At 45.1% G+C, this 19,708-nt stretch overlaps 1 protein-coding gene and 1 long non-coding RNA gene across 4 annotated transcripts; both read right to left on the bottom strand.

The window, feature by feature from the left end:
• Positions 1-873: 873 nt before the first annotated feature.
• LOC135244147 (abl interactor 2-like) lies at positions 874-18,258 on the bottom strand. Of its 3 annotated transcripts, XR_010326898.1 has the most exons (12): positions 17,460-18,258; positions 11,473-11,640; positions 10,124-10,303; positions 8,489-8,565; positions 6,224-6,319; positions 5,517-5,779; positions 4,357-4,473; positions 3,837-3,974; positions 3,346-3,441; positions 2,983-3,105; positions 1,587-2,363; positions 874-1,556 (listed from the first exon to the last, which is right to left on the bottom strand). XR_010326898.1 is itself a non-coding variant. In XM_064316373.1 (11 exons), exons 1-11 carry the CDS (start codon positions 17,589-17,591, stop codon positions 2,200-2,202), a joined length of 1,554 nt encoding a protein of 517 aa, XP_064172443.1. In that variant the 5' UTR covers positions 17,592-18,258; the 3' UTR covers positions 874-2,199. The 3 variants fall into 3 exon arrangements, 2 of the variants coding, with proteins under 2 accessions (XP_064172443.1, XP_064172444.1); XM_064316373.1 differs by having other exon boundaries at positions 874-2,363; XM_064316374.1 differs by lacking the exons at positions 3,346-3,441; positions 3,837-3,974 and having other exon boundaries at positions 874-2,363; positions 17,460-18,253.
• LOC135244150 (uncharacterized) lies at positions 6,772-8,472 on the bottom strand. The gene is made up of 2 exons (XR_010326899.1): positions 6,986-8,472; positions 6,772-6,916 (listed from the first exon to the last, which is right to left on the bottom strand). It is a non-coding gene; the product is annotated as an uncharacterized LOC135244150 (long non-coding RNA).
• Positions 18,259-19,708: the final 1,450 nt, after the last annotated feature.

Consider the following 19,708-nt stretch of genomic DNA (forward strand, 5'->3'; position numbering starts at 1 on the left):
GTCCAAAGAAGTGTCAGTGCCAGTACAGCAGAGCATCATGGGATGGAAAAAACAGAATTTGGAATATGCGGTGCAGACCGTCAGCTTTAATTTAAGGGTATTTCAATTTAAGGGTACTTTAAGGGTAAAGTTCAGAACTATGGGCCATGGCAGACAGGAGTGGCAGGAAAGGAGTCCAATGCCCATAAAAGGAAAAAGAAAAAAAAGGCACACCATAGACGCAGTGTGTGTCAGATTGCTGACATTTTGCCGCAAAATTTATGAGGCACGATGACGTCAGTATCGCTATCAGTGAAGCCCATCAAACAGAATCTTTAACATATGCAATTTCCTGGAGTTCTTAGATTAGGAGTTACTATATGGAAAATGTTTTTTACACTGAAATTATAATTAAAAAATACTGTCAATTCTAACAATAGAATTGTCTGAAAAAATGTAATCTCCAAATCGAGTGAAAATATTGTAAATAGCTCAGATTTACGCAGTCCTCAGCTGAGAAGGTTCCTTATTATTATTATTATGATTATTATTATTTGTTTTTTTTAATCCTCTATGTAACTGAGGAAGGTCCATTTTTCAAGAGAGAGAACGGGTGAACGACCCTTGAAGCAGCTTTTTTTGGGTTAAGGGCCTTGCTCAAGGGCCCAACGGCAGAGTTCTTTCTTGTAGGGACCCAACTTCATCTCCAGATAAAAGTCGGCATCCCTATATGCCCACCAGGGGCTTGAACCAGCAACAGTACAGTCGAACACCGTACCACTAGGAAGGTGAAAAGAGACGTGTTTTGCATGCTGCAATATCATTGCTGGTCTTAAAACTTCAGGCTGGGTTTTGACAGAAGTGGTGCTAGTACAGATACAATCCAGACTGTCATTTTTTTAATATAAGTGTCATATTTAATACTGGAAAGCTTCAATTACATCACTATCCACATCATTCAAAATAATTTTCCGAACATTTAAAAAATTTACCCTTACTTTTATGCATAGACGCAATTGTAGAAAATGTTACATCCTTACTATAAATTCACATTTTACTAAACATACATATTTATAATATGAATTTCCATTACTCTCTGTAATTTCATATATTACTTTGTATCTTATTTGAATTCACACACACATTTGTTTCACCACAAGTATGTAAAATGATAAAATATTGAAATTTAGATTGGAAAAAAATCAAATAAGTGTCTTGATTAAAGCAATTCAATGTAAGTGCTAGCTGATTTAATCCATGTGTTAATTCAATAGCTTCCATTTTTCTCATGGCAGCTATGATGCACTCCATTCAGCCTCCATCCTCCACTATTAACTAGTAAAATTTCTCTAAATTTCTAAGAGAACTTGTGGCTCACATATGGCGCAGTCAATATATAACTGTTAAATTTTAATGCTGGCAGGCCATATAGTTAGCCCTAAAGTAGATTCCTAAGAGAACTACAATAGGAATGCCTAGTGGCTACCAGTTGTCACTACTGATGTCTCCTGTATGACCTGCAGGGTGTAAAATATTTGCTTGCTATCAGAGCCATTTGCACACTAGTTTGTGGTGCACTTGGCACCCTAGTTGGTAACTTGGGAGACACAATTGATGGTTACATTTTGGGGAGGTAAAAAAAACCAATCTAATGCTCCAGTTTAACTGTAAGGTGAACAACTGGTGATTTATCCAAAAAAAAGTCCCCCACCACTAGCTGGTAACCCTAAAGTTACTGGTAGACACATTACAGTACAACACACACTTACAGTGAATCCCGTTTATGAAAGGCTGTTTTCAGAGCCTGGTCTTGTAAACAAAAGGAATGCAGTTCTGCAATTCATGGTGTCTTGTTTCATGGCTATTTAACCCTTTGTGGAAATGTTGTCAGAATAAAAGTGTGAACAGACCATGATGGCTGAACATCTGCAGAGTTTCACCCGTAGCTTGAAGTAACAATTTTTAAAAATGCAGATATTTCAGCTGTGATCCCTGCACTATGCATGTATGACATTAGAGGCCATGTGAAGCACGACACCGAAAAGCTGTCAAAGGGACTTATCTGATGGGGAAATTAAGGGACCCCCCCCCCCAAGGTCTGAGGGCTTCCAGTAAGGTACCCCCAGGCCTTGGTGGAAGGGGGAGGGGGGAGGGGGGCCAGAAATTGAGGGGGTGACCGTTGGTCTGTGGGCCTGGTTAGAAGGCCTCACTCTTGACTGGTTAGCTGGTGGACTCCACGTAGTTCCCTGGGAAGAACCCCTCCGCCCCATGCAGCACGCCCTCATACCAGCCGTCCTCGTTCTTCTTGGTGACGTAGATGATGTCACCCTTCTCGAAGGCCAGGTCTCCAGGGTTGCCAGAGTTGTAACTGTACAGTGCCACCACTGAGGAGAGGCAGAGAACATGGCCGATCTGACACCCTGCACCAACTCGGGATTTTCCTCACAGAAAGCCTTCCATGTTTATGCTGCTTACACAATATTTACTGATCATGACCTATACTATTGCATATTTAACAACACAGCGCAACACCAAAATGTAAAAACATTTTTTTTTGTTCACCAAAAGCTTCATTGTGATTAGGCTGCGTTTGTACGCTGAATTTTCTGCAAGAAGAAACTGAAAACATTGGCTGTACACTGGGACTGGCCACTCCGTGGACTTTACTAATGCGCATTTTAAAGATGATCCACCACTCATTAAGTCCCTTTCAGCAGTTACTATTGTCATTACTTATTGGCTTACCATCACCCTTAGATGGAGCGAGTTACAGATTTTGATACTTGAGGTAAAACTCCATTACTGTAAATGGTACACTACACAGCTGCCATGTTATTGTACAGTAGGTGGTATTATATGAGGTTACACTATGCCACTCTGATTCCATAGACTGTTAATGACACTTTTTGTTTAGTGTGTTTCGGAAATAGCCTAGCTGGAGATTCACTGACTATTTCTGTACATGAGTATACTTTGGAACACAGACCAGGATCTAAACTGTACCTTTCTCGTTGATGTTGGGTGGAGGAGGGGAGTCGTAGTCCACAGGCGGTGGGAGGGGGGCCGAGAAGTCATCAAAGCCTCCCATCATATCAGGTGGAGGGGGCGGGGCCTGGAACTGAAGGTCTGGACAGTGGAACACGGAACACGGAGAATCAATACGGGGACCACTGCTGTCAAAACCCAAAATCTCTGGGCTTTCAGCCATCGAGCCCAGAGAAGTGGCCATGCTTCCGTGGTTGGCGGTTGGCCATCCTGGCGGCTAAGCGTTAGCGGTTGGACGGAAGCATAGAGGGCAGAGGTGCCATGGAAACCGTCGCTTGGCTTGGCGGACGGTGGCGGTAGACACGGCACGGGCCTACTCACCCAGGTGCTGCAGATGGGCGGGGACGCGGGACAGATTGCTCAGCGTGGCCAGGGGGGCTAGAGGAGGGGGGTATGGAGGGGGCGGGGGAATCATGACTGATAGATGATGAGAAGAGAGGCACGGGTGATTGACGGCACTCGTAGCCAGGGAACAGAAACGGAGAACAGGAGGATGGAGACTCTTTATGGGTGACTGATCTGTGTTTAGATATCCAGAATGGTGCATGACAGCCATATTTATATGGATATGTGGGCTTTGTTAATGTAACCTTATACAGTTTACCAAAGCCCCACAGTCTAATTGATATTACATATAGAGTACTGGCCTGCTCTTAAATTAGTGTAGTATGGTCTGCAAGTAGGATAAAAATCAGGAATGGTTTTTAGACCATGGTTATGACACATAGCCAGTCTAGGACTAATCCTACGTCTGAACAGAACTCTGGGAGAGCCGCAGCTGGCCATATAAGGGGCCATATAAGGGGGCTTACGCGAGTGAGAGGGGGGCAGGCAGAGAGACAGTGTGTGCAGAGAACGCGTTGAGGGCCCCAGACGGACCCTGAGGGACCCCGAGCGGGAGGTGGGAGGGTGGCGCGGGCCCCGTGAGCGTTTGGAGCGCAACGCTGTGCCTGGGAGGGAGACGGCGGGGGGGCGCAAAGAGAAAGTCAGCAAAACCATCAAACAAACAGACAGACATGCAAACGAGCCAGCCATGCACAGCATTAAGACACAGAGCGGAGACCACACCAGAACATTCCTGTCTGGCAGCCATCTTGTGTTCAGTTACCAAAGGTGGCCAACAGTGGTGCCAAAGAAATGCACTGAACTCTGGGTTTTATTGCACTTACAAAGCACGTAATAAATTTGGTATAGTTATTATTATTATTATTATTACGTAAATGCTAAGACTGGATTGATTTTGGATTTGCCTGGTCTGTATTACATTAGTACTGACTATAAGACCTTTGAGAGCACTTGGTTTGGCTTGTCCACCAGTGTCTCCTTTTGTACCTGAGCTTGACCCAATGCCCGGGAGAGGGGGTGGAGCTGGAAGATCAAATGTATCGCTGACTGGAGGGGGAAAGGCAACTTCTGATATTGGGGGGGGAAATCCATTCTCTTCAGCCACTGGAAAAAAAGAGTTAAGTAAAATCTGTTATGCGGGGGGGGGGGGTTGTGGGGGATCCATTTCTCAGCCAATGAGAAGAGAGAAAAGTAAAACCCACTGCCACAACAGGTTAACGGAAAGTTTTGTTGTTTGGAGATCTTTTGTTACAGCAATGTAATCTGGCCTTTGCATTGTAGCTGCTTGGAAAACAAATTAATATTCTGTTCCCAATTATACAAAATCCAAACAGCACACGGAGAGATTCCATTTAATTATGCAAAGCTGGCGTGACTTTTAATCCATTGTTCCCTTTTAATAAGAAACCCCAACTTAATTAACACCAAGTCTGTGGCAAAGTTTTCAGCGATAATTTCCCCGACCAAAGCAAGACGCTCTTTATTTGTGCTTTGCTACTTCTGCATTGTGTCAGCATTCCAGTGTGCTGTCACGCAGTCTTCCGCAAAGAGAAGTAGATCCTTTTCATTTCTTTCAGCTGCAAAGTGGAACGTTTGACACGAGAAGATAAATTGTATTGGATGAAGAGATAAAGACAGATCTAATTTAGTTTTTTTCTGCTTTGTTTTAGGGAAACAGACACACATCACAAAGCAGTTTGTTTAAAGGCAGAAACATTTCTTTGTGTTTGTGCATTCAGAGTTAGTATTTAGGGGACTCCCTCTCGACAATGACATCCTGCCTGGAAGTATTAAGTTACATATAATATAGCTGCTGTCCTCTACTCCATCTCTACAGCTTTTTGTGGCGCAGCTCATGGAAATCATCATGTCTAGAAACACTTAGACATAAAACACTGCGCTACAGTAAGAGGCCGTCTTCAATTATTTATTTTTCTTGAATGCTACTGTGCACTCCGGTGCAATATATTTCAGCAGCCTGCACAGTATTTTCCCTTGCACAGGGATTTATATAACGGACAAAGTCTCAGCCACACTAGACCCCCCAGACAAATATTTATTGTATATTTTAGGAGGCATCCATTGTGCACTGGGGGGGGGGAATCACTGTCATTACAGTAGATAAGTAACCATGGAAACGGACTCACCAGTTTCCAGCGGGGGTGCTGGGGGAGGAGGGGGGACACAGGCCGAGCTGGGGGGCCCCGGGGTGCTGGCTGCGGGGGGCGGTGGAGGGGGAGGGGGGATGTCCATGGAGAGGGGTGGGGGAGGGGGGGGAGGGGGCACGTTGGTGTCCGTCAGAGCCAGCGGGGGCGGTGGAGGCGGGCTCTCCTCCATCAGAGGAGAGGCAATGTCCTGCGAAGTCCAGTTCGGTGCCACGGGCGGAGAAACCGCTATTCCAAAACTAGACCTGAGAAGGAAGAGGCCATTACTGACACAGCACTTCACTAGGTAGGTGCTGAGCAGCCATCTCCACATTCAAGTGTCTGTGAAAGAGAAGCATAGACTGTGGAGTAAATAAATATTAATTTATTTACTCCACAGTATCAATATAAATGGCGTCGTGTTACTTTCATGTGAAATACTACAGAGTAGAGGCCTACTGTAGCCTACTGTATCTGTTAATTAACAGTCAACAGTCAACTAACTCACAATTAAATGCAGGTATTTCTTACACTCACACAGTTGGCGAGTATGGAAATCACTTGAAATGAACTTTAGAAAAATGCAGTGCTGTGTTTAACTGTGATACAAAGCTACGGACAAATGGTGGTTAAGTCCAGCGATCGATCCAGAGGGTGGGGTTTATTGCAGGGTGGGAGTGGTCAGCTTAGCCCCGCCCAACATGGCTTACCCCACAGAACGCTCGCTGAGGGAGGATGTGGACACGCCCCGAGACATAGATGGGGCAGTAGGACACGCGACAGGTTCCACAGGGCGAGCGCTCCGACTGTAGAGACAGACATACATACATACATGCACACACACGCACACGCACGCGCACACACACACACACACACACACACACACACACAATGTTATGTTACAATGTGACATTAAATGTTATTTACATTTGGACAGGGCCTAAAATTATCAGGAATTTGGATTCTGTAATTACAATTTGCTCACAAATGTTAATGGCCTTGAATATAAAAACTGTGGCCCTTCTTGTGTCAACCAATTGAAATGAAACGGGCAGATTCTAATGACAGAAGGAAAGGGGGCTCCTTTGCTGAGAACATCTACAGCACTTTATTAGCTGAGGTTTACATCAACAGATATTTCCTTGTTTCAATTTCACCTGTGTCCCAGGTATCCTTGGCTTTGTCCGCTTAAGCTGCAGTTAAGACAGTGATTACGCACGGGGCCTTATCTTATGCTGTGTAGTGGTGAGTATCTTCACCCTGTTCAGTGTGTATTCCAGTGATTACGCACTGGGCCTTATCTTATGCTGTGTAGTGGTGAGTATCTTCACCCTGTTCAGTGTGTATTCCAGTGATTACGCACTGGGCCTTATCTTATGCTGTGTAGTGGTGAGTATCTTCCCCTGTTCAGTGTGTATTCCAGTATTACCACTGGGCCTTATCTTATGCTGTGTAGTGGTGAGTATCTTCACCCTGTTCAGTGTGTATTCCAGTGATTACGCACTGGGCCTTATCTTATGCTGTGTAGTGGTGAGCATCTTCACCCTGTTCAGTGTGTATTCCAGTGATTACGCACTGGGCCTTATCTTATGCTGTGTAGTGGTGAGTATCTTCACCCTGTTCAGTGTGTATTCCAGTAATTACGCACGGGGCCTTATCTTATGCTGTGTAGTGGTGAGTATCTTCACCCTGTTCAGTGTGTATTCCAGTGATTACGCACTGGGCCTTATCTTATGCTGTGTAGTGGTGAGTATCTTCACCCTGTTCAGTGTGTATTCCAGTAATTACACACTGGGCCTTATCTTATGCTGTGTAGTGGTGAGTATCTTCACCCTGTTCAGTATGTATTCCAGTAATTGCTCTTCCCAGCACAGTGATGCAATAATGCCTTCTCAGCGGTTTTGCACGTCTCTGCAGAATCATTACTGCTTTGATGCTAGTCCAGAACGGCCTGATAATGAGTCTCATGCTGTTCTGGCAGTAAAAAAAACATGGCTAAAACTCACCATGTTTTTATATTGCTTCACTTTTTTGTGATGCAACATGAAGTGTTCATTTCACTAGCAAAGAATGTTGCTCTTTTAATTCTAGGTTGTGCTAGACATTTACATTTGAATGTGCATTCGGGTTTATCTTGATGGTCCGTTTTGTTTCATATTTTGAGTGGTATCGTCCCAGCTGTAAAGCTGTAAAATATGGCCCCTGCATGGACCATAGGACCACAGGAATCTTGCACATCCTTTCTAATCCCATCTGCTATATGCTCACCCTACTGGAGTTGCATCCCACCCAATTTCATATGCAAAGACTTGTTTGATTTTCTCATAGAATCAGAAAGGGGAGTGGTTAACTAACAAAAGAGTATTCAAACAACATTAAGCTACTAAAGCAGAGGGGATTGACCTCTTCCGTTGTTTTTGTGCGCTGTGTAGTATAAATGTAAATATTTACTCAAATGTGCACAGATCTTGTACTGCAGCCAGAAATTCCCCAGTGAGGCCACACACTTGCTGATCATGTGATACTGCAAGGAGGTTACGGCAATGGCGGGCAGAAATACACTGCTTGTACACGTAGCCTCTTTAGTGTGTTAGCATGCAGGACACCTCCACTATTATTAATGTTTCACAGAGGGGTGGCTGCCATCTGGCACCTTATTGGCAGAATGACACCTAAGAGTGATCGGGCATGCAGTTAGGCCCTGACCCAGGCTCAGTTGTACACTGTATGCTAGTTAAACAGGAGCTTAGGCAGTTACTAGACCAACATCAGCGGTACACTGTATGTTAGCTGAGCAGGAGCTTAGGTAGGTACTAAACCGACATCAGCAATACACTGTATGCTAGCTGAGCTGAGCAGGAGGTCAGGTAGGTACTAAACCGACATCAGCGGCACACTGCATGCTAAGTAAACAGGAGCGTAGAACGGTGCTGATCCATGGTGCACTGCGTGGTTTTCGGGAATCCTGCTCGTACCCCAGGGTGCCGCCTCCCTCTCTTATGCTCCTCTTCTGGGTCACAGATCCAGATTTCCCCTGGTCCTTCCCGGAGTTCTGGAGAGAAAGCGAAGGTCTGAGACTAGGAGGGGAGCTGTCTCAACACGGGTGGAATGAGCTCTCAGCATAGCTGCGATGCAGTGAGCTGATTAACTCCAGAGTAACTGCTCTCCGGCCAGTCCCAACTCGCTGGATGATGCTGTGGCAACAGCCGAGTTGAGCTCTGTCTACATTGGTGAAGTGCTTATCATACAAACTTTGTGCATAATGCATTTAGACCACTACATGCATGTCATAACCATTGTTTTGTACTTCAATATTCTACAACATCTAGATCGTGGCACCTTTTCAGCTAGTGTTGTGATTTAAAATATCTTTTGGTTACTTTTTTTCCGTGTTTTCTGGCTGTAGTTTTGTGTGTCCTTTATGTTTCCTCTCACGTCCTTCGACGCGGCCACTCGCAGTCCCAGAGGAATGTTAGACATTTCCTTTACACAAAAGGAGTGAGAGGCAGGGACCGTTCCGGGCGTACCTTTCTCCCTTTGTCCGGCCTCTACCGCCTCCTTTCAGTTTTCACCAAGACGCCCCTCAGCCGGAGCGGGGCATGTATAGCGCATGAACTTTTTCCGGAGCTTTCTACCGCAGCAGAAATCGGCCATTCTTTTACTGTCCCTTTTACGGCTCGCTCCATAAATCTTCTCCCCCTAACCCCCCCCCCCTCCCCGCTCCCTCCCCCAGGCCTCGCTGTGTGTGCCTGTGCTGCAGATGAGATGGAGATTTGCATGCGGGTCTTGGCGCGGCGGTTCGGCCTTGGCAGTCTCTAATTGGTGCGTCTCCGCGCAGTTCCCACGCTGTGGCCGGGCTCAGAGTGGGGGGAGGGGGGGTGGGGCCTCCCCATCGCCGCGGGCAACGCCGGGCGCTAATTGAGGTCAGCTCACGGTGACGGACAGCTCATCCTCCAGACGGGATTGCTGTTATATCCGTCGCTACCCTCCACTCGGATACGGTGCTTTTTAAAAAACGTCCTCGCTCAGAAAGCAGGTTCCACTGCCGTGAGCCAGAGCGATCAATGCTGGGGAAGAACCGATTTTTATACGCGAACGACTATTACCATGCGCAGGCACTGCCTCCCCACACCTCACACCTACAAACCTAAGCGGCATTTAAGCTTTTTGTTCACTGAAGATGTATTGGCCTGAATTCAGTCAACATTCACCCATAACTTTGTCTTAATAACCAGGAGTGCCTTTTTTTTTCCCTTCACAACAACAGTTTGGCCAGTTTAGATGAATGCTGAGCTGTGTTTATGAATTAAAACTGCTAGTATGTGCACTTAAGTGCTATAGTTAAGTGAGTTATAGTTCAGGATGGCTGTTGTTTGATTCCAAATTGACTGATTGTCTGGTTTGGGTCCGTGAAAGTAAACGGAGGAAACCTTTTCCATACTTACGGATGTTGCGGGTTCAAACCCCAGCCTCTGCCACTGTACTCTGGCCTATGGTGTCTTATAGTACACTAGGAGAAAGTCACTGACTCACCTCATGCACCACCAATATGAAGGACCCTTCTGGGGTGGTATCAAACCCCCCCCCCCCCTGTCGCTCATGACTCTCACCTTCATGCCGTGTCCCAGCGTGTCCAGCTCGGTGTAGGTGATGGGGGTGCGGGAGTATTTGGCTTTGGGCTCCCGGCTGGCCGCCGGCGGGGTGACCTTGTTGCTGCGCGGCACCCTCTTTGCCGTGGTGAACATGCCGATCTCTCTTCGCGCCACTTTCTCACGGTGCATGTCCACCGTCTGGGGCGGTGGGAAGGGGGGGGAGAAGTGGGGGAAGAAATGCACGTATTAGGCCTACACCTCGGCAAGACCAGCCCCAACCCCCCCACACAGATACACCTACGGGACCTTCATCTTATTAACCCTCCGCCCACAGTAAAACGGGCCAAGCGGGGGCTAAAAAAAGGCCCCTTATTTAGCGCGCTCTTGTCGGGGTCCTTCCTGAATCCCCGAGGACAAAGAGAACCATCAATCAGGGTTAGCCCGAGCGACGGAAAACACTGGCCTCTTATTCGCTGCCGCTCAGAGCTCGCGGGCCAGGGTCAGAGGTCACCACGCTGCCGCCCCATTACCCCAGGTGACCTAGTTAGACATGCTGGGCACGGAGCGGGCAGGAATGCCAGGGAGAGCCGCCAAAGGAGGGGGGGGTGGGGGGGTACATCAGTCCCCTGGATGGGGGATCGGGGAGTTATTCTCCAGGCCTGGGGGCCCTACAATGAGGACTGGAAGCAGGCCCAGAGAAGACTCGGAGCTCGCAGTTTAATACACTGATCACAGGCCTGGGGGGGGGCACTGATCACAGGGGGAGGGGTAGGAGGGGAGAGGGGCACAGGAGGAGAGGAGGGAAGCTTACTGGAACAGGCTCCGCTCAGTCAGGCCACCCGAATCCACTCCTCTGCCGCCCCCCCCCACCCCCCACCCCGACACGGTGGGGTGGGGGGGGGGGCGGGGGCAGTGAGAAAAAGAGACGTCGGGCTCCAGTCGCCAAACCGCACTCAGACCAGGAGAGGAAGCGCACGCTGCTCTGGCTCATGAGAAAGACAGCACACTTCCCTTTTCTCCTCCACGGGAGGGAACGTGTGCCGTCTCTCACTTAAGAGACCTCTTTCTGACTGCCACTGATGGGATGTGGCTTATGTGTCCATTCAGAGAGCTCGTCCCACAGGTGCGGTACCCAAGCACGTGCTGTCTGCACAGATACAGGTACATCTGTGGCCATGTCAGTCCTTTATCGGTACCTCCAGCAAACACTTTATCTAAAATTCAATATGAATTCATTTTAAAAGCTGCCTAATATGAAAATAATTTATTTGTTAAAAAAAATCACTTTATAAGGCCTTTTATGTATGGTAGCCAGGATGGGTTGGGTTTGAGAGGATGAGACAGAGGTGGCGGGTCACGAGCGTTACCTGGGCGATGAGGTTGATGGACGACTCCATCTGCCGCAGCTGTGAGGTCTGAGCATCCAGCAGCTTGAGCACGTTGGTGGCCAGGGTGCTGATCTGGTAGGCCACACTGGCCAGAGACTGCGTGGTGAATGCTTTTGTCTCCTCCAAGGCCTTGCTGGTGTCCTCAACCTGAGAGAGAAGCAAGAGTGATCACCCAATCAGGGACCTGGGTTCATATACTAGAGTCCTCAACCTGAGAGAGAAGCAAGAGTGATCACCCAATCAGGGACCTGGGTTCATATACAAGAGCCCTCAACTGACAGATAAGCCACAGTGATCACCCGATCAGGGACCTGGGTTCATATACAAGAGCCCTCAACTGACAGATAAGCCACAGTGATCACCCAATCAGGGACCTGGGTTCATATACTAGAGTCCTCAACCTGAGAGAGAAGCAAGAGTGATCACCCAATCAGGGACCTGGGTTCATTTACTACAGCCCTAAACCTGAGAGAGAGGCCACAGTGATTACCTCCTAATCAGGGACCTGGGTTCTGCTTTTAGTCCTAGCCCTAAACTCTGAAGAGAAGTCCACCAGTGTTTTACCTCCTAATCAGGGACCTGGGTTCTGCTTTTAGTTCCTGTAGCCCCAAACTCTGGAATTCTCTCCCAGAAAACCTGTCAACACTGTCAGCAGTTTTTAAAAGACGAGTTTTAACTAGGGTGACTGCATTAAAGAGAGTCCCTGGTTTTGCGTTTTGTGTTTTTGGGGTTTGAGTCCCTGAGAGCTCAGGGTTTGAGTCCCCGAGGGTGGACTAAGGGTAACTAGGGTGACTGCATTAAAGAGAGTCCCTGGTTTTGTGTTTTGTGTTTTTGGGGTTTGAGTCCCCGGGGTTTGAGTCCCTGAGAGCTCAGGGTTTGAGTCCCCGAGGGTGGACTAAGGGTAACTAGGGTGACTGCATTAAAGAGAGTCCCTGGTTTTGCGTTTTGTGTTTTTGGGGTTTGAGTCCCCGGGGTTTGAGTCCCTGAGAGCTCAGGGTTTGAGTCCCCGAGGGTGGACTAAGGGTAACTAGGGTGACTGCATTAAAGAGAGTCCCTGGTTTCGTGTTTTGTGTTTTTGGGGTTTGAGTCCCCGGGGTTTGAGTCCCTGAGAGCTCAGGGTTTGAGTCCCCGAGGGTGGACTAAGGGTAACTAGGGTGACTGCATTAAAGAGTGTCCCTGGTTTTGTGTTTCGTATTTTTGGGGTTTGAGTCCCCTGAGACCTTGTGGTTTGAGTCCCTTGAGAGAATCCTTATCCCCCACTTCCCTAAACGTTTCAGGGTTAAAGTCCCCTTAGATTGTCAGGGATTGAATCCCCAGAGAAAAGCGCTTGGTAGGGCACCTTTTTCACATTCTATTTTATCTTTATTATCTCCTTCATTCTACATTTTCTATGTATTTTTTCTTCTTTTTATTTTTTTTACTTACTATTTGTTTTTTAATATTATTTTTATTAAACCGATTCTGGTTTTGCTATTTTGCTTTTTTTTTGTTGCTATTTTCTGTAAAGCACTTTGTAAACTTTGTTTTACAAATGTGCTATACAAATAAAGTTATTAATAATAATAATAATAATAATAATAATAATAATAATTATTATTATTATTATTATTATTATTATATACTAGAGCCCTTAACCTGAGATAGAAGCAAGAGTGATCACCCAGTCGACTAATTAACTAATCATCGTCTTCAATCAGCCTTGATAAGTAGAATCAAGTGTTTTAGTGCTGGGCTAAAGGTTTGCTGGGTTATGCATTCAACCCAATGTACTCTATCAGAGTAAAAGTAACTCAGTCAGTGTTAATAATAAACCGCAATGGACAAATGCTATTCACATGAAAAGTACAAAGTGTATTAACAGCTTTGTTTCAGAAAATGGTGCATTGTCCCATTTTTATTATTATTATTTTTTTGCATTGCGTGTTTATGGTGGCTGTCTCCATGGAAACGGTACTTCTGTAGGGACGGCCAATCAGATTCAGGACAGTACAGCCCGTGGCTAAAAGAAGCTCAGATGCTAGTCTGACTCCGTTCTCTGCTTATCCCTGTTTTGACTGCAAGGAGACGGAAGTGGCAGAAATGAAATGCATCACTTCCCTCTCAGAGCGAAAGAAAAGCTGTTTCACGTCGGCCCTCGTACCCTATTCCTCATCATCTGCTTTGCCCCTGCGGCCCAATGTATTTTCAGAGAGATTGCATTCTGCCATTTTTATTTATTTTTTATTTTTTGCATTGCAATGCAGCTGCAATTGCACGTCTTAAAGGGGTTACCTCCTCAAATCGCCTAACTCATAAAGGACTTTAAGCATCGATGGCTGCGGTAAACCCGTGCTCTTTTCGGCGCATGTGTGAGTTTGACTCGCTCCCGTCTGCCGCAGTAGCACTCTGGGGAAAGCACTACTTTCACGCAGTAGCACTCTGGGGAAAGCACTACTTTCACGCAGTAGCACTCTGGGGAAAGCACTACTTTCACGCAGTAGCACTCTGGGGAAAGCACTACTTTCACGCAGCAGATCAGCAAGCTACACGGCCGGCGGGAGGAAGCCGAATTCACACCTGCGCAAAAAAAGAGCAGATTTATTTCCGGTCACTGTAGCTGTACCCACAGCCCTCATTGCTTACAGTCCCTGTTTCCCTCACCCCTGCTGTTGCTTGTAATTACTGTAACATGGAGTTACAGTAATTGCACAGAAGCTTTGATAACTTTGTGTTTCCTATTGGTATTACAAAAAAGAATTTAAAATAATTTTTTTTTAAAACAGAAAAATCCTTAAATGCCTTAGGCATTTCTGTTTGCATTTAGCCATGTTGCAGATGCTCCTATCCAGACGGACCTCTCCAAATGACCAAATGCACAGATGTCTATGGGTTGGCACAGGCACGCTTAATTAGCTGTACACGTCCAGCCATGCTGGACACCCACAATTTTAACCACATCCTGTAACAGTATGGAACTCATCACCGACCAGCCATTGTTTATGGAAAGATTCTGCATGCAGCGTTGAAACACTGTACATGATCCATATACAGACGTACGTACACATACTGCTTTGGATCATTAAAAATGATCTTGCAAATATTTTTAATGTTTTAAAAGCTGTTCATTGAGTTTCCCCTGGCTTGTCTTCCAATTTGGGCCTCGAATGTACTCTTTTGTTCTTGAATGGGATTTGAAACTGCAGCCCACTTCTTATGTAACCTGGGAAAACACAGGGGAAGTGGCTAGCTGTACATACTAAACAAGACGCAAAGCAAACAGAGCAGAGCCAACCACAGTGTCTCAGTGGCCCCAGACAAGACTGCTGTTGTGGCCTCACAGTGTTAAAAAAAGAAAAAACAAAAACTGGAATTGTGTAGCCCGGGGACGGTTGTGGCCCTAAATGACTGCAGACTGTTCACGGCAGTGGCCGGCTCTGAAATCAATGCTACTTCGTACTGCATGCTGAGTTCTGAACCAGCTTCTAATCTAAACCCTCCCCAAGAAATCAAATTGTGGATGACACACTCAAAATTGTTCATTTAAAAAATGGTAAATGGAACATACTTTCCATTGTTGCCACATGGACAAACACACACAGACACAACAACAACCACAGCAAGTTCTATTGTAGCATTCTTTTGGCACTAGCCTCTCTCTGTCGTTCGTAGACAATATTCAGGCGCTGTACGCTCAGCGTGGTATAACGGTTAGGAAATTGGACTCGCAACTCAAATTTTTCAGGTCAGGAGTTCCAGCTGGGGCAGTGCCGTTGTACCCCTGAGCAAGGTACTTAACCAGAGTCTCTTCAGTAAAAAATATCTATCTGTATACAGTAAGTGGATTGTATGTTAAAATGTGAGTTCCTCAGGATACGAGTGTCATGTTAAATGGCTAAATGTAATGTATACAGGAAGGAAAATATATTACAAGATGTCCCTTTGCACTCTGAAGAGTTGTCGATTCAGCTAAAAGGCATGTCTGAGTGCATGACTAGCCCATAAGACTTCACTGATATTTGAGTGCTTCGTTTCAGAGCTCCCTCGAATTTGATGTGTGTCATGATGCGTGAATATGGAAATCTAAACAGTAGAGACTAGGTAGGGTCGGTTCATAACTTACATTGTACAGCCAACCAAAAGCTTTTCCTGGGTTTTCTCTACCTTGTGAACAGTAGGGACACCAGAGTTCCAATCACGGGTGTACCATAGAAGTCTGTGGGTGGGCGATCACAGGCCGAGGAGGGGAGGGGGATCGCGATCGTGTACCGGGGATTGAACCTTCGATTTTTAATTTTTTTTTCCCAAAAACTTGGGTGTACCTAGAACACTCAGTACACAGTGTGTGACCGCCAGTGCTTGGAAACACACTTAGAGCTGCATTGTGTTACTGTGCACTATACACATACACAGTCATTAATGAGAACGCCCAAGCTGAAGGCCGACACATCTGACTCTTTATGTGAAATGTCTGTATGATCACCACTGAAGCGAGAGGTTTTTAAGTTGTATGATCACCACTGAAGTGAGAGGTTTTTAAGTTGTATGATCACCACTGAAGTGAGAGGTTTTTAAGTTGTATGATCACCACTGAAGTGAGAGGATTTTAAGTTGTATGATCACCACTGAAGTGAGAGGTTTTTAAGTTGTATGATCACCACTGAAGTGAGAGGTTTTTAAGTTGTATGATCACCTCTGCCAGTCTTGACGGGTATGACTGGGAACGTTCCCATTGAGGGTAAGGATGCTGTGACCACAAATTAAGAGTACTGGGGAAGAAAAATATTCAAAACCTCTAATGGAAAAGATCAATGACCTTTCTCATTAGTTCCCTTCAAGTGCACTTTATTTTCTATTGCTGATATGCACAGAAACCCTAGTGTACAGCCTTCGTATTGCAGAGCAGGGCTATTGAAATCTGCCCTTCAAGACCAGTGTTGGGCCTACTGTTGGTTCATCTTCTTCCCCTCAGATAAGGAACTGATTTAGACTTGGCACACCAGGTAAGTGGAATCTTATGTCAATCAGTGACATTAATCAATCAATTAACTATCAGGAAGCAGTAGCTTAGTGCTGCCCTGGGGGGAAGATTTGATTATCTATGCTGTAGAGAATAAATCATGTTCTGATATTACCCCATAGTTCTAAGGTGTAAGAAACCATATGATAAATATATAATAATGTATACACACCTGGTTTAATAATCTATTATTAACAAAAATAACAGGGCAACCCACATGTGTATGACGTACGTCCCAATTCATGTCTCTTTAAGACTTCCCCTGCATGCTCCCCTGCACTGTTTACCCTGATCAAACCGCTACTTCCTGTAATAGACGGTGAGAAAGGAAGGATGTGTTGCCACAGGCAGTTGCTGACTGACAGCGCGAACTGAAGTCAAACTGGGAAATGAAACCTTTGACGTCGTCCCCTCGCGGGTCGCTATGACTCGTTGCTGGTACTAAAAGTTGTTACCCCGCGCCACGTTTAGTTTCTTGATTGACTGCCGGGAGTAGAGCGGAGGAGACGGTTATAGAACGAACTTGCAGCAAGTGGCTGTTTTGCATTCTGCTCCTGCAGTGTTTCACGCTGAAGAGTCCTCAATGGTTTTCAAAAGCTATATTCTATTGAGAAGCCTTTGCACCGAACTTTATGTGTACAGTGCTACAGTGCATCTCTCTCTCTCTCTCTCTCTCTCTGCCTGTCCCTACCTGCCCCTACCTGCCCACTGCATAGCTTAAGTTCCTCAGTCACAATACGCACTCCACTCCCCGCCTTAAGCATTTTTGCTATTTTTCACCATTTGTTTAAAAATGTATTCAATCAGTACACATGTGAATGAACGCACCAAAATAGATATAACCCGTCAAAGGCCAAGACAACATGAATGTAGCAGAAGTACAAAAATGTGTCCAAAATACAGTTGAAGTATTCAGGAACTTTACAAATGATTTTCTGGTGAGAAAAAATTTCGCTAGTGGTCAACCCACCTGAAGGTAGTTCTTCTCGCAGTATTCGGCCACCTTGTGTAGGTTAGTGTAGTTGTCAAGCAGGGCTTGCCTTGCGGAGGGTGCATCTTGAAGAATTTGCGTTATCTCCTCAGCGCAGTTCTGGTCCTTCATCCTGGCACTCTTTCCGTCGCTCTCTCTTCGCGCTCTGCACAGCACCGCAATGCTCGTTCAGAAACTACCCGTGGGAGACGCAGAACAGCACAAAAGCATCAATTTGCAGAAGCGCAACCCACGGAGAGGGCGGCTGTCACTGATTGAAATAATGAAAAGAGAAGCAGCTAACCACTTTCTACTGAACGTGAAAAGCCTTTAAAGGCAGTGTTTTGTGTCCGCCCTGGGGGTTTTTTTTTTTAGTTGTTTAAAAACACGACTTCCTTGATGTCGGCGGTTTCACACTTGCAAGAGTGTCATGGCGCTAAAATGTGTACATGTTCCAAACTTAAATGCTGTGAGGAACTGACAAAGCGCGTTTTATAATAAATAGCTACACAACGCCAGCAATACACAGCAATGGTAGAACGGAAGTAAATACAGCTATATTGCTTTCGGTTGATATATTGAATATGGGTACTATACTCATAGATCCTGGATGCAATTTTAAGTCTGCAAAAACGAATAATTAAATAAATTAAACGTAATGCGTTCTTATAAGATTATTTAAATTACGTTATTTTCAGCCGTTTTAGTTTGCAATCTATTAGAGGTGCACTAATCATTGTCAAGAACATAGCACATGTTCAAGAGCATTCTTGTTGAAATGTAAACGTAATTCATCTGTAGAGGAAATGTGAATTTCGGGAGCGAAGTTTGAAAGCTGATCAAATTCTTGGTACCAGTAAATAAACACACAATAGTGCCACCTACTGGTGTAAGTATCTCTGCAATGGAGAATAATTTAAAACGGTATTTTAAGAATAGCGGTAGCCTACCTACTGTTGTAGAAATAATTGTTTTGTTATTCCAGTCGCCGCGTGGAGGTTTCTGGTGGTGTCACACGGAACATTACTCTCAAACACCCTTGGGTGGCTACAGATTTGGGCCTCTCATAAAACATTAACAACCGGCCATTCGTTGTGTATATTTTTTATTTATTTATTTTTTATTGGAAAAGAACACTTATTTTCTAACGTTTAACCTAAATCATTGGAACACTGATATAATGCGATGATGTAGGTATACATTTATATAGGTATAGGCAACTCCATTGAATGGACGTGTAATTTATAATTTGTATTAATATTTTAAAACATTTTTTGCTATTAGTTTTAAAGTGCGTTGCCCATACTGTGTCATCCTGCTTATTTTAATCAAAAAGTTAGCTGGGACACGCGTCATGCGTTAAGTGGTGTCATGCGTTAAGACCATCTCGGTCGTTTGTTGTGCAAAACTGGCATAATACCTGGCACCAACCATGTCCGTTTAACTGAAGACGCGCGTCTTATCTGGTGCCTTGAAAAACATTATCCAGGAGGGGTCCTTCTTTCCACACACTTGATGCTTGCACAGCATAGCCAGGGTAATTACTCATACTTTTAATTGTTAAATGAATTACGTTTTATTATTATTATTTTTATTATTATTATTATTATTATTATTATTATTATTATTATTATTATTATTATTATCGGATCTGTTTCCCTTTCTTAATATTAATAATCGCGTGCACACGTTGATGTTTGAGAAACTTGTATATGAGGAAGCTAAACAGAAGTCTGGCAAGACGTGATGAGGAGTTTCTCTGGCTCCCAGCTACCTGCACAATTATCAATTATCATATTCTGGGCTTATCATATATATATATATATATATATATATATGATTATTTTGAGTCCATTCAATTAAGTTTTATTTGTGTGGCACTTTGTGTGGCACTTTTGACTGTCACAATGACACTTTACACAGGAAATAGAACAACAATTTGGGCAAAATCCAGGCCTGAACCCCCAAAATGTGAACAATCGAGAGAGGGAAAAAAAAAAAAAACTCCCTAGTGGGAAGAAATCTTGGGAGGAACCAGCCTATAGAGGGGAAGCCCATCCTCAACTGGCCAATCTGGTGTCATAGTACAGATTGAATGAATGGTAACAGAAATGTAATGAGGGATCTGTCAGAGCAGGTGAGATTAGAGCAGGTGTGGGCTGAGTAAACACAAGGGCAGATTGGAGATCCCGGTCAGAGGGTGATGTGTAGCAGGTGGCTTTGCTGCACCGATCAAAGCAAGGGAGAGG

This window comes from Anguilla rostrata, chromosome 17 (assembly GCF_018555375.3).
Source record: "Anguilla rostrata isolate EN2019 chromosome 17, ASM1855537v3, whole genome shotgun sequence".
NCBI lineage: Eukaryota > Metazoa > Chordata > Actinopteri > Anguilliformes > Anguillidae > Anguilla > Anguilla rostrata.

What these genes read in the sequence shown, in the direction of transcription:
- LOC135244147 (XM_064316373.1), bottom strand. Translation starts at nt 17,591, where the DNA reads ATGAAGGACCAGAACTGCGCTGAGGAGATAACGCAAATTCTTCAAGAT. An exon ending in CCTGCCCCCCTCTCACTCGC is followed by an intron (nt 3,442 to 3,836) that starts GTAAGCCCCCTT and finishes ATCATCTATCAG; the next exon opens with TCATGATTCCCCCGCCCCCT. An exon ending in CGCCCATCTGCAGCACCTGG is followed by an intron (nt 3,106 to 3,345) that starts GTGAGTAGGCCC and finishes TCCACTGTCCAG; the next exon opens with ACCTTCAGTTCCAGGCCCCG.